Source organism: Lolium perenne, chromosome 6 (genome assembly GCF_019359855.2).
Source record: "Lolium perenne isolate Kyuss_39 chromosome 6, Kyuss_2.0, whole genome shotgun sequence".
In the NCBI taxonomy this organism is placed as follows: Eukaryota; Viridiplantae; Streptophyta; class Magnoliopsida; order Poales; family Poaceae; genus Lolium; species Lolium perenne.
The window spans coordinates 26,727,419-26,746,905 of NC_067249.2; the positions used below are offsets into that span (position 1 = coordinate 26,727,419).

Consider the following 19,487-nt stretch of genomic DNA (forward strand, 5'->3'; position numbering starts at 1 on the left):
TCGAAGACAACATATTTCAGAATCAATCGCGCATGCCCCTATCCTTTGAATGAGACACGCGGGGATCAAAAACTCCTAGAGGGAGCTCAAGATTTTGTCACAAAATGGATAGTCAAAATTGACCAAGATTCCCATTGCATATACATGAAAGATCCAGATAGCTTATTTGTTAAGATTCGGGATGCGCCAAAGTGCATGCATGATGAAACTTAAAAGCAACTAAATCTAGTGTTGGGCACACTGAAAATGGGCCCTCCATGCATGGGGACCCAGCACAAATGATATGGTCTGATGCTCTTTATATATTTTTCTATTTATTTTGTTTGCCTAAAAGTAATATATTTTGTGGCTTCCTTTTGCCCCTTCTTTTAATGTCTTGAAACCCAAAAAAGGGGCAGAAAGATCTGCCCATGCAGCGATGCTGTCTCTTTTCCTAGGCCATGGCTGCTGGTTCATCAGGGTTTCAGTACAGCCTCCATGCTGCTATGTTGGAGATCAGATGGCCAAAAGCGTGTATCATATTCATCTACCGCCATCATCTCCTGTAGGTGTAGCTGGCCATATGTACGTCAAAAATTTCAGGGCGTTGTGGGCCGTTGGTATCTTGCAAAGAAAAGGCTGTCCTGGCTGCTCGAGCATCAACTTAAATATGCAGCTGGCATTTTGTCTTCTGATGAAGGGAGAGAGATAAGAGCTTGAGTTTTCGGTGCTAAGAGCAACTCTAGAAGATTTCGTAAATCGTGACATGTAAAAATACGAGTAAAAGTCACGGTAAATGTGATTTCTGCCCTCGCCTAGGCCGTTATAATATTTTATTTTACAGTTTCGGTTAAACCACCACGAACTTCAAACCAAAGCCGTAAACATAAAATTTGACAATATGACAGTGAATTCGACAATACGATATTGTTTGACAGCAATGTTCACATTAAAACCATTCAAAATATGCGCAAAACACCATATTCACGCAATCCACCACCATGATGAAGAAGGCACGCTCAAGCCACACAATCGTCCGGCAACACCACCACTCGCCCTAGCCGAAGCACCATCTTCTCCGCCGAGAGTAGCATTCTCGGCCGCCGCCGAGGTGAGGGGAGGAAGGTCGCTCCGATGCACGGGCTGCTTCTTCTTCGTGGTGTCCCATGCCTTCTTTGCACCGCCCATTGGCTTGTTTCGCATCACACCCATCTCCGATCGAGAACGCACGGCGACGGCCGGAGAAGCAGAAGCAGCAGCGACCGCGTCAACATGAGGGGCGATGGCGTGCCAGCCCGCGCTCTTCCTCTTCTTGACGGCGAAGGCGGCGTCGGCCGAGGCACCCGCGCAGCGGGAGGTGGTGATTGAGGCCGCACGACAGGCCAGCGGTGGACGGGAGATCGGAGAGGTCCGTGGAATTGATTCCGGTTGGGGGCAGCGGCCAAGAGCTCGTGGGGAGGTAGATCGCCGACGGCGACGCCGCGGAATCGGGAAAGAAGGGAAAGGAAACTTCGGTCCCGCCAAAACAAAATGAGTAGTGTGGGTCGCACTTGAGTTGGCCGCCAAGACGATGTATGTAAGGGTTGGAGGGAGATTTTTCCGACCCTATACTTTTTTTACGGGCCACGGGCCTTTATGAGATCTGATCAGCGTTATTTAAAAAAAAAAAAACTGAAAACTAACGGTTATTTTACAGTTTAGCCACATTTACGAGAACTGCTAGAGTTATGATAATACTGGCCACCAGTCGAAATTTTCGCTAGAGATCTGCGGTCTGATCGGTGCATCGTCTTCTTCCTTCGTACGGTCCTTGCCAAGACAAGTGCTTGCTATCCGGCCGACATCAATCACACACCACCACCACTACCACCAGTCCACCACCACCGCTCATGAAACTAGGAGCTTCGAGAGATTGTTAGGCCTGGCCAAAGCGTGGCGAGACAGAGAGGAGGAAAAGGGTTGTACATAGATCTACTGGATGGCTGGTAGTTAATTTTCCAAGATCTGCAGTTCATATTTCCTCCTCTTTTTACTAGTTTTAGATGCGGTTGAGAATTAAGTTAGTTTTAGGTCGATTTTAAAATCGTTAGATTTGTTCTGTAATTCGGCATATGAGAATTACGAACATGCAATTGCACACATATTTCTCAGTTGCACAAGAATTACACATGAGCTTGTGTGACTGAAAATTAAGTTAGTTCTAAATGGATCAAGAACTGCCGTGTTTCACTATTCTCTTTTCTTACAATGCATTGTTATATATCGTTACAGAAAAATACGTTCCAATGCAAAATCTTTTGGTTCTAGCTAGCTTTTGATTGTGAGGTCGGTTCTAAAAGCCCATCAACTTTGCTCTAAAGAAAAAAAGAATCAGATGAATATACTACTTTAAGCTGTGAGACGTATAGTAGGACAGTTAAAAGAGACGAGCTTGTTCAAAAAAAAAAGAGAGACGAGGAACACGTCCTTGCATGCATGCGTGACACGTAGCTGGCGATGGTGTCCTCTTTCGCGCCGACGGAGCACATGACATGATGCATCTATGCATGCATCTATGCACGAGCGCCCTCGTGTGCTCATGCAAAATTGTCTGCCACAAATCGGCTTTTCTCGATCTGGTCCTAAACTAAGTAAATAAACTCAGGCAAAAGTAATTTGAATCCAATCTACCGTCCATCTACACAGCTGCTAACTTCTTAATAATTACAGTTAGAATTTGTCCCTGTAAAAGAAAATACTACTAGCACTTATATAATTACTGTGGAGGGGTGTATCTTTCATGGAGTTTTAAGTTATGCACCGCAAGTAAAACCCAGAAGCAAGTGCCCGTTTCGTTTATCCATCTGTCTACCTGGGACATTACTTGACATGTGGGTAAATAGTTTCAACGTACACGAGTTTCAGCTAAAGGACCCCATGTTCAAGGAAGTTTGATTGAGCAACAATAGTAAATGTCGGAGCTATAGTTTAAATTTAAACTAGCCTGAACTAAAATCCTGACATGAAGTAGTAGATTCCTTGTGCCACCCGTGTGAGATAATGTGTATATAAATTATAAGGTGTTTATAAATTCTAATGTTCGTGCGTTGCTAGCGCGCGTCTGATTTAGCACCAACATGACATCCACGGTTTTCGGTGTCATTCTTGAGAAGACAGCGGTGGTGGTTGGTGTTCTTGATGGTGAGTTTTGTTTGTTGTCCATCGAGCTAGGTGTGTGTTTGTGTATGCGTGTGTATCAACTGTATCGATATTTGTTTGATTTTCTGCCTAACTGGAAAATTGTATTCACCTAACGCGCAGGCTTGAAAAGGTTTTATTTTACCATTGAAAATGAATCCAGGTTTGAATGTACTTCTCCTCCACGAATAAATGTACGACTATTAATTTGTGGACAAAATACTCCAGTGTACCGATTTGTTTAGCGCCAATAAACGATGAGACTCAACAAGCTAAGGTTACTCTTTAGCTTCGCACGTATTTATTTCTTGGTCAATTTAACAGTCTCAAACCAAGTACAAGTATAGCATCTCAAGCTCTACATATATACATTCTCGAATGTTCTATGACAAATCAAAGTCTTTTTTCTTTTGAAAAAGACAAATTAAACTGTTGGTTACGTTGAACCTGGCTGCCTGGCTGGAGTGTTGCCGGACCACCGATGCAGGCTGGCCGGCCGGCCGGGGTCAATCGTGTGCGGTTCCTGATGGACAACATGGGCGATAGCGACCCTGGATAATGCACCCAACCCACACCACTCTCCGGATATATTCATTCACTCGCTTTTCTCCTTTTTTTCCCCTCTCTCCAGCAGGATAATAAAAGGAGAGAAAGATCAGCGTAATGTATATACATATCGAGATTCACACATATCTTGTGGTGCGAAAAAGGTGGATTAAAAAGACGGCACACAACACGACATGAGTTCTCGACAAATCTTGCCCCGTCATTGCATTGGAGCCACCGTCAGTGTCCGGACATATATATACTCGCTTTTTCCTCCCTTTTCTTTCTTCTTTACGATGGAGAAACGGAGATATATCGACATAATGTGTATGTAGATTCATTGATATTTTCAGTAGCACCAAAAGGCTGGTCAAGAATTGGCATGGAAGACGCCACGATGTTCTTTCGTATGCAGCGCTGTCGTGGTAAACAACAAGAGTTGTCGTCGCCGTCACCCTTTCCCTGGATCACGCGACTTTATGTTGCAACCAAACCTTTCGTATCAACAGATCAGAAAGATTTGACAATGAGTGAAAAGAACTTAGGCTACATTTTTTCAATCTAAGGTTACACAAAATCGATCAATTAAACACTCAAGTTAGCCAATCCTCATCTTTTGGAGAAACCATAAACGGGGCTGAATAAAACGATGTGGCTACATATATACATCCAACTTGTTGGCAACATCGGTCCTCGTACATCGCGCGGTCTCTCAAAGGAGGCCAAATTGCACTACACACTACACCTAACAATGAAAACTCTCTCTCAAAATACAGAGGTGTGCACCGAGGAGAAAGATGTATCTTGTCTACCTACCTAGAAGGCGCCTAAGGCTGGCCAGGAAGAAGAGATCTGCGAGATTTGATATCTCCTCATGCTTTGGGAGGGGTGGCCGTTGATGTGTGTGAGCTACTCTATCCTGATATGTGCCGTGACCACAGGCGCAGCAATTCATTCAGTGTGGCGAGGTGAGGTGACACCACTAGCTAGGGAATGCTACACAACATGAGAAGGCTAAGGTAACCAAACAGCATGTGTCAAACAGCGGTTGATGTGTTTGCTAACCAATCTGCGCTCCTTTCTTAGTACCCAAGGCATAATTGCGCAGCAAGAAAAAGCAAAGCAGAGGAAAGAGCTTACTTAGCTGTGTGGCTGTGGTTGCATGCATGCGTGCTCCCATGGGACATGACAACTGCGATGCATGCCCCTTGAGCAGGATTAGCAGTAGCCCTAGTCCATGCATATGCATGGATGTGGACCTACACCGCACCCAAATGAACTTTTGCAAAGCTTGTTACTACTATGTTCTACATGGGTCACGTAATGTCGTTGCGCTGTGATTATCCATTGACCCTACACCCTAAGTGCTCCGAAGCCGAATGAAGTACGACGGACTGTCGTTTTGTTCGGAACACGTGAATTTCACTGTAGTTTACATGAATTTACCGAAAACGGTTCATGATTCCGGGGGAAATCATAGGTTTCAAATGACACATGGTAAAGTTGCTACCCCCACCACATAATCCGTCTGTTCCTGGTCTCAAAACTGGTAATAGAAAAGATTTTGAAAGTACAAGTACTCAAGGAAAAGGCGAAAGAAAAACCAGGTAGGGGCAGCAGGGGACCAAATTTTGAGACGTCTCCAAAACCATTTTTCCAAGCCCCTTGTTTGATCCAGACCCCCCTTCCTCCACCCCACACCTGATCATCAACTTGGTTGTGTGTTTGTGGGGAATACATCTAAGCAGGTGCAAGTTGGATACAGGGGTATCATGGCAAAAGAAGAACCTCGTGTCTCCTCTTCTCCTGCCACACACACACCACATTACATACATCAGATATGATATCAGATGAGATTCAAGAGGGTAAAAAGGGGGTTTGCGTGTGTGGTATGTGCGACTTTGCGGCTTGCGAGTGAAGTGGCGTGGCACATTGCGTTCTGACAATCTTGGTTGTAGCGTGCATGCTGGTAGTTAGTTATTAGTGGCTGCCTTGCATGCTTGAATCCTGGCTGCTGGTTTTGCACCTAACGTATACGGTATACCGCCATCTAAGTGGTTTCACTCTTTTACTTGTCCCTCCTCTCACCTTTTCCCTTCTTTTTTGGGCTGGGGTGTATATAGTGGTACATAAAAGTTACTTGTAACAGTGTACCCACTAAGTTCGTGATTTGATCACGTGCATGTGTATGTATGTACAGCTAAAATGCACCAATGTCAATTACATACAAATCGGATAAACCATTCACAAATCGGATAAACCATCTGGGCAACCATAGATTTCGACCTGCATTTATGTGCAGCACTCTACCTCCGGTCCAGTTTAATCGACGCGGAGTGTAGCGTGATCAACATGTATCTAGGCAGCCTGCTGCGTCGATTAATTAAGACCGGAGGGAGTAACTTTATTTTAGCAAAATCACCGAATTGCTGGGTTTAGGCTGGTAAGACAGCTCAACTAGTGTACACCCTGTTCTGTTCTACATATATTCATTATTCTGCAACCTTTAATAACGCAAAAAATGGAAGGGAAAAATGACTATGAACACGAAAGCACTTTTTTATGGAGACCGAGAGTACAAATAGGCTAGTACATGCCAAACTGTCTTGCATCGTAAGCTTGTTGGTTCATTATTCTTTTTAACCTGGGACATAAATGAGCCTCTCATTTTCAGCATATCTGAGCTCCCATGGCAATTAGGCAGTGTATGGCTGTACCAATCATAAAGCATATCCTAGAACATCACAGGCATGCATTTGTTTCGACCATTCATCTTATCTGGTGTGCTCCTTTCTTTCTTTCTCTAGGTCCAGCGTACAATTTTCTTAAACATTGCCATGTTAGGTTCCTGTCAGAACCATAAAAGGTATGCCATGTTAGGAAAAGAAAAGAGAGAAAATGCAAGCTTGGTTTCTTCCTCTTCAGGTTTTGAGTTTATCCAAACTTGTATGCACGTTTTTAAGGCAATGCTAGAGTCCAGACCATTGGTGAAATGAAGGAATTGATGAGACATTCAGCCATGCATCCCATCTATAACCAGATGCTTTAGTCCTCTTGAAATTTGCATAAAATGGAATCAGCAAATGATCCATTGTAATCCAACTAAAGGAGCCCCATCCGGTAGTTAAGGAACATGAAAACCAAAGCTCGAACAGCAGCAAATGTAGTGGTTGCTTGATACCGATGATTTGACACAATGAAATCTCCGCGTTGCAGTCCTAATTGTACATGTTCTACCCCCAAATCCAAACTGATCATCAAATCATTTTCTCTTGTTGGTGAGGCTGCGTAGGGAGCAAGTGACTATTTCACAGTGAACAAACTCTTGTGGTCACACGTTGGCCATTAAGACAAGTGGGGCACACAGTGCAGGAGTGGGTGGTGAGTGGTCACACCAAAGGGGCTCAAATGTGGCAGTGGTCTCATGATCTTTTGGCAATGGCTCCCATGGGAGATTGCCAGTTTCAAGCTAGAAGATGTAGCTCCTTCAAGTGGCGCAGGTAATTCTGGGTACAAAACGATAGGACATGTTCAGAAAAGTCTATAATGAAAGTCTTTTGGCTGTTTGGCTTCAATATGAAACCCCGTCTCATGCAGTTTCTTTAAATGTCCGTCCATGTTTCTACCAGGTTCATGAGTAGCCAAAAAATGATTTCAAAGAAATGGTAGACAGACTGTCAGTAAAGAATGAGACTGCAAGACTGCATTGAGGGAGTAATTTGGCTCCATTTCATATTCGAGTATTTCATTGTAAAAGAAGTGGCAAGGTCTCTTATACCTTAGCAGCAGCTTTTTTCCTGGACTAGGCCCAATTGACAGTGATTAAGGTTCTCACCGAGTCCATCTTCGCCACTGGTGCTTTGGTCTCATCATATTCTATCTCCCGTCTTCCTAGAAGATTTTTTACGGCCCTGTTTATATGTCGTTCTGCAAGAATGTACTATGAAACGTACATGAGGATCATCCTTTGGTACTGTGTTCAATAACTTCCGAGCAGCCTGCCGTTGCCCGGATGAAAGAAGAGCCTGGTACATCCTGCATGGACAAATGTCATGTTTCTAATGGATATCACGGGAAAAACAATTGGGCAAAGTATCGAAGAGAGCACACCAATCATGATATCAAATTGCCCAAAAACAAGCTTTGCACAGCTCCCAGAGAAACATCAAGCCACCATTATACAGTATAATGATATCTCAGCTTATTTCCCTCTCAGGTAAAAGAAACCAACCTCAAGGAAGTCAGCACGTTGTGTGGAAGGCCAGAAGATTCGTATTCTGTCCAGATCTGCTGAGCATGTTCTGAATCCTTTGCCTTTACACAAGTGCTGAGAAGAAAATCAAGGCTTGTCCGAGAAACATTAAGCCCGAGTTCTTTGACAGCACGGAGAAGCTCCATTCCAAGATCCAAATTTACAGGCTCCATTTCCCATATTTGGCAAAAGACCTTCGAACCAGTTCATGCGAGTAAACAAAAGTTACAGTTTAAAAAATCTCGAAAGGTTATGGTTCATGAATAGAAGGTCTTCTGAAACAATTAATGCACCTTTTTATGGGAATTCATTCACAGGCATTTCAACCAGCAGCAAATTATATTTAAGCAATTTGATAGATAATTACATCAAGGTTTGGTATTCAAGACACCCTAGTTACTCGCACATGAATCTCTGAATTAAGCAGCAGAAAATAAACAAGTGAGATCACATCAAACTCTCATCCGCAGAGGAAAAAAAACAAACCCAATAGTAAAAAATCAGCATAAAACATAAATCAACCAAATATCCAATGGCCCAACATGAACTGAACTGAACAAATGGCATTTTCAACACACAGCAAACAGTCATGCAATAAAAAAACAAAACATAGCTCACCCCTGATTAACCATATAAAACAAAATGTACTATTGAATACAGTCCATGGTAAAATTGTATTTGGTTAAAAAAAATGTGAAAATTGCAAGCAGTGAACTACTATTGCATCTGGATCCGTAACCTATGGATAACCCCCAGATCCTATTATCATGCAAAAATCTTCAATAAATTAAAGATGGTGTGTACAATTGCAAAAGAGGCCACATCTACTTATAAGATGAAACAGTAACGCTTTTGATCACACGTAAAAAAATGCTTTTGATCAAACTAAGAGATATCAGAAGACCATCAGGTATCCCTTTAAAGAAAGTTCAGATAAATACCTGATCAACAACCATGTACGTACTCATTTCACTTCTTTCCTTGAGCTGCCTAAGTAAATCAACAGCGGCACTGGAAAAATATATCAAGCAAATAGTGAGTGAAAAGTTAACTAAATAGCAGTAGAAATATAACTTCTTAAATATCAATTAGCATACTCAGAGTGATTGTGCTGAACACAGTATTGAAGCACTCTGCTGCACCCATCAAACCACATGTTTGGCTCGCTCAGCTCCTCCAGAAGTTGATACAGTCTATCTAACTCCCCTTCTGTTTGAGTATGCTCCTGCAGAAGCAAATATGATACTATAAGCAGTGGAAACAAAACACAGTGATTACGGAACAAGCAGGTATCACTTGTTTCAAGTTTTAACAGGAAAGATGTATCACAAATTAACTTACAATCAGGGCTACTGCAGCCTTTGGTTCGAGGCAGCCTCCGGATTGCTTAATTTCATCAAATATGTTAAGTCCATCTGATACCTTCCCATTTGATGCAAGCGCACCTACAAGCGCGCTTTTCACTTCACTGAGGTACTTAGGTGATATCTCGTTATCCAGGACAACCTAATGAGAAAATCATAATTTTGAACACACACAAAATATTCTTAGTTAGTTAAAACTACGTTGCCACAAACAATAACCTATCTAATCTAATTAAGAAAAGAAGCAGTGCATCATGTGTGAGGAGAATTGAAACATGAAAGGACTGAATGTGCAGCAAAATGAATGAAAATTCTAATCAGCGATCATAATTTACCTGTTTGGCCATGTCAAAATTCCCAAGTCTTGAATATGCATTAACGAGTGCCATATATGCATGCTTGGTCATTTGAATACCATCTTGTCGTAGTTCATCAAGATACTGTCAATAATTCAATAGCCAACAGTTAACGAGTGCCATATATAGCAATGGATTTGGAACATCGAAACTTGAAAGAACATTATAGATCATGCAGCAGGATCTGACACGCTGCATGATAAGAAATTAATTGATGTGGGATAAATACATGTATAGGTGAGGTCAGCAGGAAGGAAGAGCCCATAGTTGGCACTACACTCATGGAGTCGGTAGAATGTTAGATAAACGGGTCTTGTGTCTATATATGTTTTGCAGAACTAGACTTTCGTCTCTCTATTTGAACAAGAATACAAACACACTGGCAAGTGGCAACAACAAATGATCATGACTAACCTTTGATACTTTCTCTTCAGAATCGCAGTTCAAAATCAAATAACTGAATGTTTCAGAGTCTGGTTTTACTCCAGCACTCTGCATTTGTGCAATGACCCTTTGTGCTCCATTGTGATTTTTCTGCAGAACAATATACCAAGTTAGAAGTTACTAGAAAATGCTGCGAAACCATAAACATGTTGGATGGAATCTGTACATTATATACTGCAGCATGCCATGTTATGTTACTAGACTTCGTAACTTTATGCATCTTTTCATGCTGAATACCGATGTATGCTAAATGATGTACTTTAGTGGCCGTTTTGCCATACTGTCAACAAACAACTCTAATGCTGGAAAGGAGTCTGTACATTATATACTACAGCATGTCAAGTTGTGTTACTAGACTTCACAACTTTATGCATCTCTTCATACTGAATACCGATGTATACTAAATGATGTACTTGGGTGGCGGTTTTGCCATACTGTCATCTCATGGGGGTTATGCATTGCACAAACTAATCAAATTGAACACTTGTTCAGAAAAAAAAGCAGATTGAACAAGTAAGCTGACGATAGTCCATAGGTGGTCACTTTCAGTATCAGGTATGTGAGGTAAACAAAATGAAAGAATGGCAATAAAGAATTTACCTCCCTAAAATATCCAGCCATAATAATGTTATACAGGGTTACGGTAGATGTCTCCCCAGATTCTTCTGCATCTGTGAGTATATCGTAAGCACCTTGAAACTGGAAACAGAACAGATCAATAAACAACAGTATCCTTGATGTCTAAGAATAGCAGGTGACCTCCATCCTGACTTACATCTTTCATCTTTACACGTAAACTTATCATGCTCCTGAATGTTTCGTTTTTCAATTTCAACTTGTGGCGACTCATCAGATCATATAAGGACCGAGCCTGCAAAATAAGCATACATATCGCTTGGGAACAACTAAAATGATGGTTTAATCCACACAAAAAGATGATTTAAAGACAATTGCTGCCAGTCAGGCAGACAAAGTCAGACTACCAACGGTTGTTCATCCATGGTTGTAGAATGTTCCAGACAATCATTTCATGCATTAACAGCTTGGACAAATGTGGCATAACAGTTGATTAAGAGCACTAGTTAGTCATTCTAATACAATAGTAAGGGCACCAACAGTGTTTTAATAGGTAGGTCGTGTTTGTACTTTGTGCAAGAAAAATGTTCTAATAGGCTGTGTTTGTACTTTGTGCTGTGTGTGTGCTTGTTATTAAAAGTATATGCAGTTATGTACAGAGTAGTGCCCATTAAAATGATAAATTCATGTAACCTATAAGACATATCCTGGTAATTAATTTAAACATAAGGAACACCACTCCAGCATGGCACACCTATATATACAACGACTTACCAAATGAAGCTCAAAGCTTTCCTCACAGGCTTGTATTATTGGATTAAGCAATTCAATGGGCACACTGGGATTGGATTTACAAAGGCACTCAGCCACGTCAAGAGCTAAGCTAATCTGCATACAAAATTAGGCAACAGCTCAGTTACAAGATAGTTCTGAGAAATCCAGAAATACAAAATCCAAAGCTCAGCACTAAAATGTAACTATTAACCATACTTAGGCATAGCATACGCGATATCAAGTGGCACAATTAATAGAGGTAACAATGCTGCTTAGTTCATTCATCACTTATACAATACTTCATGTCTTTCAAGTGTAGGGACTTAAGATCACAGGTAATTGGTTTGATACCAAACAACGCCTAAGGAGACAGTCACAGAAGCTTAAATTGATCAAATATGTAAGGAAGGTTGTTACACTAGTAGGGAAAACATATGGACCAAAGCTTGCCATGTCATACCCAAGGCAGCAGCAAGCCTGAAGTACTAAAAACAAAAATTATTTATAGACGGTGCATACAAATTAAAACAAACTATGATGTAACTATGCTCACAAAACACATTAGTTAAATTATTTTCACCAGTGATAAAATATATCAATGACATGTGGATCAAGCTATTCCAATCATATAAAATGGAAATGGAGCTTTGAGTGACTTCGGCCATTACCTTTGATGAACTGCAACAGAAGGAAATGATCCTGTCATATGCACCAACAGAAGGTGCTAGCTCATACTTCTCTTGCCATTTGTTAAATGTTGATATCACATCTTCAGCCTTCATGAAAAGTACATTGCCAACAGGTGTTATATCGGGAAGTTTAGCTGAAAGGGCTTAGCTAACGTGATAACTAATTGCATTCGCTCAAGTAACGTTTTCCTGATTAGATTGAGAAAAATGGGGCAGCAAAAGAAATTTCATAATGAAGTCCTAATGTGAGAACCAATCATTCCCAGTCAAAAAACATGATAACCAATCATGGTCGACATAGTATATAGGTAACAGATAAATAAACGTGTGCTTGCTTCCATGATATCAAATAACATGTTAGTAACAAGGATCCAACAAAAAAATGGTTCGGGTGGAGATCACATATGAAAATTAATTCATCTTTCCAACAAAAAATAGGTTACGTTGACTGATCTTTTGAATCACACGATACAATAATCTGCACTTCAGCAGGTATGCAATGTGCACCGTGGAAATAAAGCATATACCACTACATATAACGAAAAGGAAAGATTGATTTCTGCCACTCCAAAGAATAACATATGGGTTTTTTGAGACTACAGGTTCTTTGGAGCAGTGAATATCTTGTTAGAGAGATACTTGTATTTTGTATTTTCCCCAGTAGTTAGGGGTTTCCCTGCATATTTGTCACATGTACATGTACTATATATTGTGGCCTTTGGCCCCCGTGGAATACAAGTTGCATATTCCCTAACATGGTATCAGAGCCAGGTTAGAGCTCCGCACACGCAATTCGTGCGTACATATCCTCCTCAATTTTTCTGGCCGTGCTGACCCGTTCCCGGCCTCTCCCCGCCGCCGGCCGTCCTCTCCAAGACCGCTGCCGGCCGCCGGCCTCTCCCGTCCCTGCCCCGCCGCCGGCCGCCCTCAGACCGCAGCCGGCCGTCCTCTCCAAGTCCGCCGCCGGCCGCCCTCTCCCTCGACCGCCGCCGCCCGCTCTCTCCCCGGACCGCTGCCGGCCGCTCTCTCAGTCCCTCCACGGTCCGCCGCCTCAGCCCCCGTCTCCGGCCGCCATGTCCGGTCATCCTCTCCGGCCGCCGCCCGCCTTGGTTCCCCTCTGGCTGCTGCCCTTGGCCGCACACGCCTCTGGCCGCTGCCTGTTCGAGCGCTCCGCTCGATTCCTTTTGGATCGGGAGTTGGCCCAATCTGAGTAAAGCAAAAAGAAAATGTCTGCATCCTCGGGCATGATCTTCTGCTCTCCTTGTCTGCTGACTCTTAATGGTGTTTCTTCCGCCGCTCCCGTCCTGCACGTGCGCCCTCCATCTGTTCATGGTGCTCGTTCGTCGACTCCGTCTTCGTCCGCTTGTCGCTCTTCATCGACTATCGTGGCTTCTTCATGGGGTTGTGGCCGCTTTCCGCCGCCTCAGTCTACGTCGGCTTGTCACTCTACGTTGGCTTGCCCCGATTTTTGTCGTGGTGGTCATTTTTCATCGTCCATGCACCTTCCGTCGTTGAAGTGCTCCTCCGCAGTCCTTGTTGGCTTTTTCGTCGTCTTTGAAGGCCTCCGCATGCCGCTCTACATCGCCTCTTGCGACCTCTGTGCATTGTTGCGGCCATTCTCTCTCGCCTTCGGCTATGGCGCCTCGCCGCTCTACATCGACGCCTCTCGCGGCTTCTACACGTGATTGTGGCCGCTCTCTGTCGACTTTGTCTGCGTCGCCTCGCCGCTCTATGCCGACTTCTGCGGCTTCTCCACACGGTTGCGGCTGCCTTACGTCGACTCCATTTATGTCTAGTTGCCGCTCTACGTCGACTCTCACGGCTTCTGCCCGCGGTTGTGGCCACTTTACAAACAAGTCCGTAATTAAAAAAGGGAATACCGATAACATTTGTGCTTTCTGAAGTTATTTAGTTATGATGGTATAGTAAATGAGTAATAATTGCAATGTCATAAGTTACACAATTTATTATGTACATAATTATAGATTCTTCCAAATTTGATTTAGAATATATGTGAAGAGATCTGTTATGGTGCTGCTAGAAGGATGGCGCGAGAGGGCCGGCCGGGGGCCTTGCCCTCGGCCGGTGGCAAGAGGGAAGGGATTTCCTTCTACGTCTCCTCTCCTTATATAGAGAGGTTTACTTGACCCCTAAGCAAACGACCCTTATCTCTAATTAACCCTAAGACTAACGGGCTATACCGCCAGCCCAAGCCCATTACGTACTCTAACAAGACCATTTAGCACAAGATTGAAGAACACTAGACAAATAGTACATTCTATATTAGAAGCTATAGGTAGTGCTGGCAGTTATCATAAAAGTTTCCTCACCGCTATATTTGGTACATTTGCAGCATAGTCAAAAGTTAAGGATGAAACTTTTCCATCAGCACACTCTGAAACAGAAAAATGCATAAAATTAGCAGCTAACAGATGAACAGTGGAGAAACAGAAAATAGAAAATGCACCGTATCCTCCAAGTGTCGCGAAAATAATATTGCTATTCAAGAACAGTACTAGTTAAATGTAATCTTATTGCCATCAAAATGAGTTGATTAAATTTGGCAAAACATGCATACAGTTTATCACCTTTTGACGTCATTTCCTGAAGAAGTTTGTCAGCATAGTTCTCCAGTTCGAACCTACCCATATACTTGAATATACTAGATATGTACTTTGAGCCTGAAAGTTTTCTTTGGTCAAGTAACTCCAAGAACCTGACAAAGTCCACCCTTCTGTTGCTTTCAGCAAAGGCGAGCATATAGCTTTCTGTAAAACAATGAGTTGAGTAAGGTACTGTTGGGAAAATGGTATGCAAGACTGACGAATTTAACAAGCTGTGCAAGATGAAACAACACAGTCTCGTTAACATGAATACTCAAATAGAAGATTTTATATGATTTTGGGTAATTACCTGCAATGCCATAATGAGCTTCCTCATTGCAGTCTTCAACAGAGCGACAAAGTTCCTGAATGCTTTCTTCATCCTGAGCTCTAATCAAAAGCAACATCTCATAATAAGCTATCCTGGAGTAGGACCGTGGATTCGCATCCTTAAAAAATGCACTGAACATCTCAAATTCCTCCAACAACTCCACATCCACCAGATACAACAAGAATGGCCCATAACTATCTTCCTCAATCTGAAACCCCCTATCTTTCATCAACTCAAAAAGGCGATATGCGCGGAAAATATGTTCCACCGCTGAGTCAATATCCTCGCAATCCCTCGCCTTGTCCAAGCACACCCTAATCAATGCATTGAACTCCTTGATCCCGGTTTCCCTACCCAGCCTCCCGAAGAACTCGAGCGCAGACTCCGTGCCAAGCTTGTCGGCACACATGCGCATCAGCCTCGTGAAGCGGCGGGTCTCAGTGTTCTTGAAGATGTAGCGCTTCTTCTTCTCCCTCGCAACCTCCTTCCGATATTGCGTCGTAGTGTTACTCGGCTGTGACCCCTCAAACCACTCCATCTCCAGTATCTTGTTGCTGATAACATCCTCGGCGTCTTCAGACTCCTCTGGCGCCCCCTCCGTGTCCCCCGACTCTTCCGTGTCTTCTGGCCCTGAACATCAATCACATAGATCGTAGTGGTAAATACAATTACAGTTACAATTACAGCCACGATTGAAAGACCTGCATTTGGGTTTTGGGTGTTGTAACAGCTAGGAGATTGCACTCGAGATTGGGTCTGAAGGTTACCGTTTAAGATGGACAGAATCTCCGTGGTGAAATCGCGCGAGTTGTCCTCGTCCTCCCCATCTGAGCAAGAGAAGGGAGACGAGTGAGAGGGGAAGCATATGGCGAGACAGGATGGGGGAGGGGGAGGTTCCGGTTACCGTTGGCGAGGGCGTGGGGGAGGGCGGAGGGTAAGGTGGTCTTCTTGGATACGGTGGCCTGCTCGAGGCGGAGGAGGGCTTCGGGGGTGACCTTGGTGGCCGGAGAGACGTCGGAGCGGCGGGTGCACGAGGGGCGCTTCCGTGTGGCCAGCTTCGGCGCCGCGGGGGCTAACTTGGGCACGGCCGAGACCACCTTCTTGGTCGTCTCCAGGAGGCGCTTCCACATCGGTGGCGCGGGCCCGAGGGTGGAAGGCGGAGCAGCCGCCGACGCCGCCGGTGAATCGCGCGGCGGAGGCGCGCCGGCGCGATGAGCGTGCTATTCCTGTTGTTGCGTTTGGACCGGGCCCGAACCACCTTAAACCGCACGGAATAATAGGGCCCAGGTCCTCTGAAGAGAAAAACATGGGCCGGATTTTTTTTAAAAAAAAAGTAAAATATGTCCATGAATTTGCATTCACATATTTATCATTCCATTTCAAATTACTCAGAATTTTAAAGTCAAGCTTTCTAAAGTTTGACCAAGTAATAGAAAAATATATCACCATTTCTCTATATATATATATATATCTACACTACTTAAAAAGAACGAAGGTGTTCCTTATTCTGCCCAGCATGTCAATACGTCAAACGTTTTCGTCGTCCTCGTCGTCGCCCCGCACGCTTGGAAATGGGCCAAGCCCATATCCCACGTAACCCTCTATGCCTTCGGCTCAGTCCACCAACATCAATCACCATCATTGTTTCCTCCGCCATCATCGCGGCTGGAATGTGGCTGCCGCAGGTCGGCGTACTCTCTTCTCGCGCTCTCTTTCTTCATCCGGCCGATCTGTGATGAGTGATGACGAAGGCTGCCGCCTCCACCTTGCCACGATCTCGCCGTGCTCCGCCAGTGTGTTGCTGGCCTTCGCCGGCGTACCGCACGCGGTCGCCCTCCGTCGCCGTGCCCCCTGCCCACCATCTCTCCTTCATGGATCACCCATCCCGCGCCGACCTCCTCAAGGTGAGTAGACGAGGGGGCGAGTCGGCAACGTCGCTCCGCGATTGAGGCTATCGACATGGGCAGAGGGACGGTTGTGGAGATGGAGATGGCTCTGTGGTGGTGGCCCTGGTGAGAGCATTGGCAGCCGGCTCAATACTATGAATTTACTGCTTGGGCTCCAATTTGGAGGTGCCACCTTCTTTTCCGATCTTATTTTCAAGACGTTAATTTCCCTTTTTATGGCTTTCGTTATTCCTTGAACCTAGAGTATTATTTATTGATCGGCAGTTGATTGATGAAGTTTATGTTTGAACAATATGCTGCAGAGTGCAGCTTCGTAATTGTCATCAGCATCGTAAGGGAGACAAAGGACAGTAATCATGTGAAGCTATGGACTACTATGGATATTGGTCACTTACCAGGAATCAGCTTTTCTTTATGATGAGAAATTATCATCAGCATCTAACAAACAATAGGTTAGACTGTGTTTTTTGCGTAGGTAGCTATAAAAAGGGATACTGTTTTATATTTTCTGTAGGTAGCAATCACCGTTGCGCATGAATTGGCTCACCAGTGATTAGGCAATCGTGTACGCATGGAATGGTGGAGTCACTGCTTGTTGAGAACGATCTGTAGAAGTCACAGAGCTCATTTTTGTCCAATTTAATTTATAGTCTACTCAATCCATGGCATCCAAGCTCTGCTTCTAATGTTCATGTGTATCTACTTCTTGTATGCAGGACGGGAACAAAATAATCATCAGTTTAGAAGAAATAATTGAAGTAGTGCCGAGGAAAACACAAATAAGAAATAATTGGAATATTGGAAAGGAAATCACGAAGGTATGTATTTATTTGTCCTGTACTGTTGAGTTCTCACACATGTGTGTTAGTTAGTTGATATTTGTTCAGGACCATGAAGACTCCAATGTTGTAGTTAATCAACGCAATGGCAAATGCCAATTGCAGGGGTTAGCAAGCAACCAATATATGCTCTCAGTAATATGCTTTCAGCTCAAGTATCATTTTTCCTGGATTTGTTACATCTGCTTTCAGCTTCAGAGTAATTTGGATAATCGACACAACCATGTATTTTTCTTTGTCTCACGGGACTTCAAAATGCTAGCAGGTGTTATACGAAGCAAGCTGCTGCGATAAAGAAGCTGACCTCACAATCAAAGGTGTGTGCTTCTTGTTGTGCTATGCCGCTAATTTTTCTCGTGTGGTGATAAGATATATTCTTTTAATACTTCAATGGCTAATTGCTTCCAGCGCTATGGTGTTGTTCCCTGTTATCTTTTATTGTCCCAAGAACCATCATGCAAGTTGTTTCGTGCAGGCAAGATCGATGTGTATATTTCCTTTGGGAACATGGAGCTGCCCATAACAAAGTGGGTGGAATCACTCGCCTCAAGGAAACAATATGAGGTATTGATTATATGCCGCTATCTGTTGATTATTAGATTCTCATTATTTACTATCTAGGCCAGTGTAGCCTTGTCTTGACTTGGATGAATGACAATAGAAGGAGTACCAGTTAGGACCAATCATTTACACATAGATCTCGCCGTGCAGATGTAAAGAACGAAGGTGTTCCTTATTCTGCCCAGCATGTCAATACGTCAAACGTTTTCGTCGTCCTCGTCGTCGCCCCGCACGCTTGGAAATGGGCCAAGCCCATATCCCACGTAACCCTCTATGCCTTCGGCTCAGTCCACCAACATCAATCACCATCATTGTTTCCTCCGCCATCATCGCGCTGGAACAGGGGCTGCCGCAGGTCGGCGTACTCTCTTCTCGCGCTCTCTTTCTTCATCCGGCCGATCTGTGATGAGTGATGACGAAGGCTGCCGCCTCCACCTTGCCACGATCTCGCCGTGCTCCGCCAGTGTGTTGCTGGCCTTCGCCGGCGTACCGCACGCGGTCGCCCTCCGTCGCCGTGCCCCCTGCCCACCATCTCTCCTTCATGGATCACCCAAGGAAACAATATGAGGTATTGATTATATGCCGCTATCTGTTGATTATTAGATTCTCATTATTTACTATCTAGGCCAGTGTAGCCTTGTCTTGACTTGGATGAATGACAATAGAAGGAGTACCAGTTAGGACCAATCATTTACACATAGATGTATGTGTACATGGGTGTAATAGCTGAATTAATATGCCTTTTCTGAATTGTGGATGCAGTAGTTCACGCCAATGAATATTGCATTGCAGTTCTATTCACTTCTAATGCATCTATTATTCCTAGAAAAAAAATCTAGACCAATTTCGTTGTCCTAAAATAACTAGATCACTATAACAAGAAACGTCTGTATTTATTTGTTAAACTGAAATTCGCCTTTGCGAATGGCGGATACATTTTCTCATTTGCCAATGTTCCATCTAGATTTTTTTGGAGTTTCAAAGATCACAGTTGGCCATATGGACTACTAAGGATGCCCAACTGGTGTTAGATAATGTTTCAGTGGGATATATGTTTACGGTCAATAGCACTGCTACATTATAGGTTGG

At 43.7% G+C, this 19,487-nt stretch overlaps 1 protein-coding gene and 1 long non-coding RNA gene across 6 annotated transcripts; one reads left to right on the forward strand and one right to left on the reverse strand.

Moving 5' to 3' along the window:
- Positions 1–5,082: 5,082 nt before the first annotated feature.
- On the reverse strand, positions 5,083–16,335 carry LOC127308526 (pentatricopeptide repeat-containing protein At4g04790, mitochondrial). 4 transcript variants are annotated; one of them, XR_007856632.2, is made up of 17 exons: positions 15,996–16,335; positions 15,859–15,918; positions 15,071–15,721; positions 14,746–14,925; positions 14,488–14,552; positions 12,137–12,244; positions 11,469–11,582; positions 10,894–10,989; positions 10,719–10,817; positions 10,089–10,208; positions 9,654–9,758; positions 9,296–9,460; positions 9,052–9,179; positions 8,896–8,965; positions 7,934–8,148; positions 7,481–7,737; positions 5,083–5,508 (listed from the first exon to the last, which is right to left on the reverse strand). XR_007856632.2 is itself a non-coding variant. In XM_051339375.2 (17 exons), the coding sequence occupies exons 1-16, from the start codon at positions 16,219–16,221 to the stop codon at positions 7,572–7,574; spliced, it is 2,568 nt and encodes an 855-aa protein (XP_051195335.1). In that variant the 5' UTR covers positions 16,222–16,335; the 3' UTR covers positions 6,129–6,550; positions 7,538–7,571. The 4 variants fall into 4 exon arrangements, 2 of the variants coding, with proteins under 2 accessions (XP_051195335.1, XP_051195334.1); XR_007856631.2 differs by lacking the exon at positions 5,083–5,508 and adding an exon at positions 6,129–6,550; XM_051339375.2 differs by lacking the exon at positions 5,083–5,508 and adding an exon at positions 6,129–6,550 and having other exon boundaries at positions 7,538–7,737.
- A 452-nt stretch (positions 16,336–16,787) lies between these two features.
- On the forward strand, positions 16,788–18,155 carry LOC127308525 (uncharacterized). Of its 2 annotated transcripts, XR_007856630.2 has the most exons (4): positions 16,788–17,163; positions 17,301–17,450; positions 17,715–17,816; positions 18,103–18,155. It is a non-coding gene; the product is annotated as an uncharacterized lncRNA (long non-coding RNA). The 2 variants fall into 2 exon arrangements; XR_007856629.2 differs by having other exon boundaries at positions 16,799–17,163; positions 17,715–18,138.
- Positions 18,156–19,487: the final 1,332 nt, after the last annotated feature.

What these genes read in the sequence shown, in the direction of transcription:
- LOC127308526 (XM_051339375.2), bottom strand. Translation starts at nt 16,221, where the DNA reads ATGTGGAAGCGCCTCCTGGAGACGACCAAGAAGGTGGTCTCGGCCGTG. An exon ending in AGGCTGCAGTAGCCCTGATT is followed by an intron (nt 9,180 to 9,295) that starts GTAAGTTAATTT and finishes TTGCTTCTGCAG; the next exon opens with GAGCATACTCAAACAGAAGG. An exon ending in CGTACATGGTTGTTGATCAG is followed by an intron (nt 8,149 to 8,895) that starts GTATTTATCTGA and finishes ACTGGTTCGAAG; the next exon opens with GTCTTTTGCCAAATATGGGA.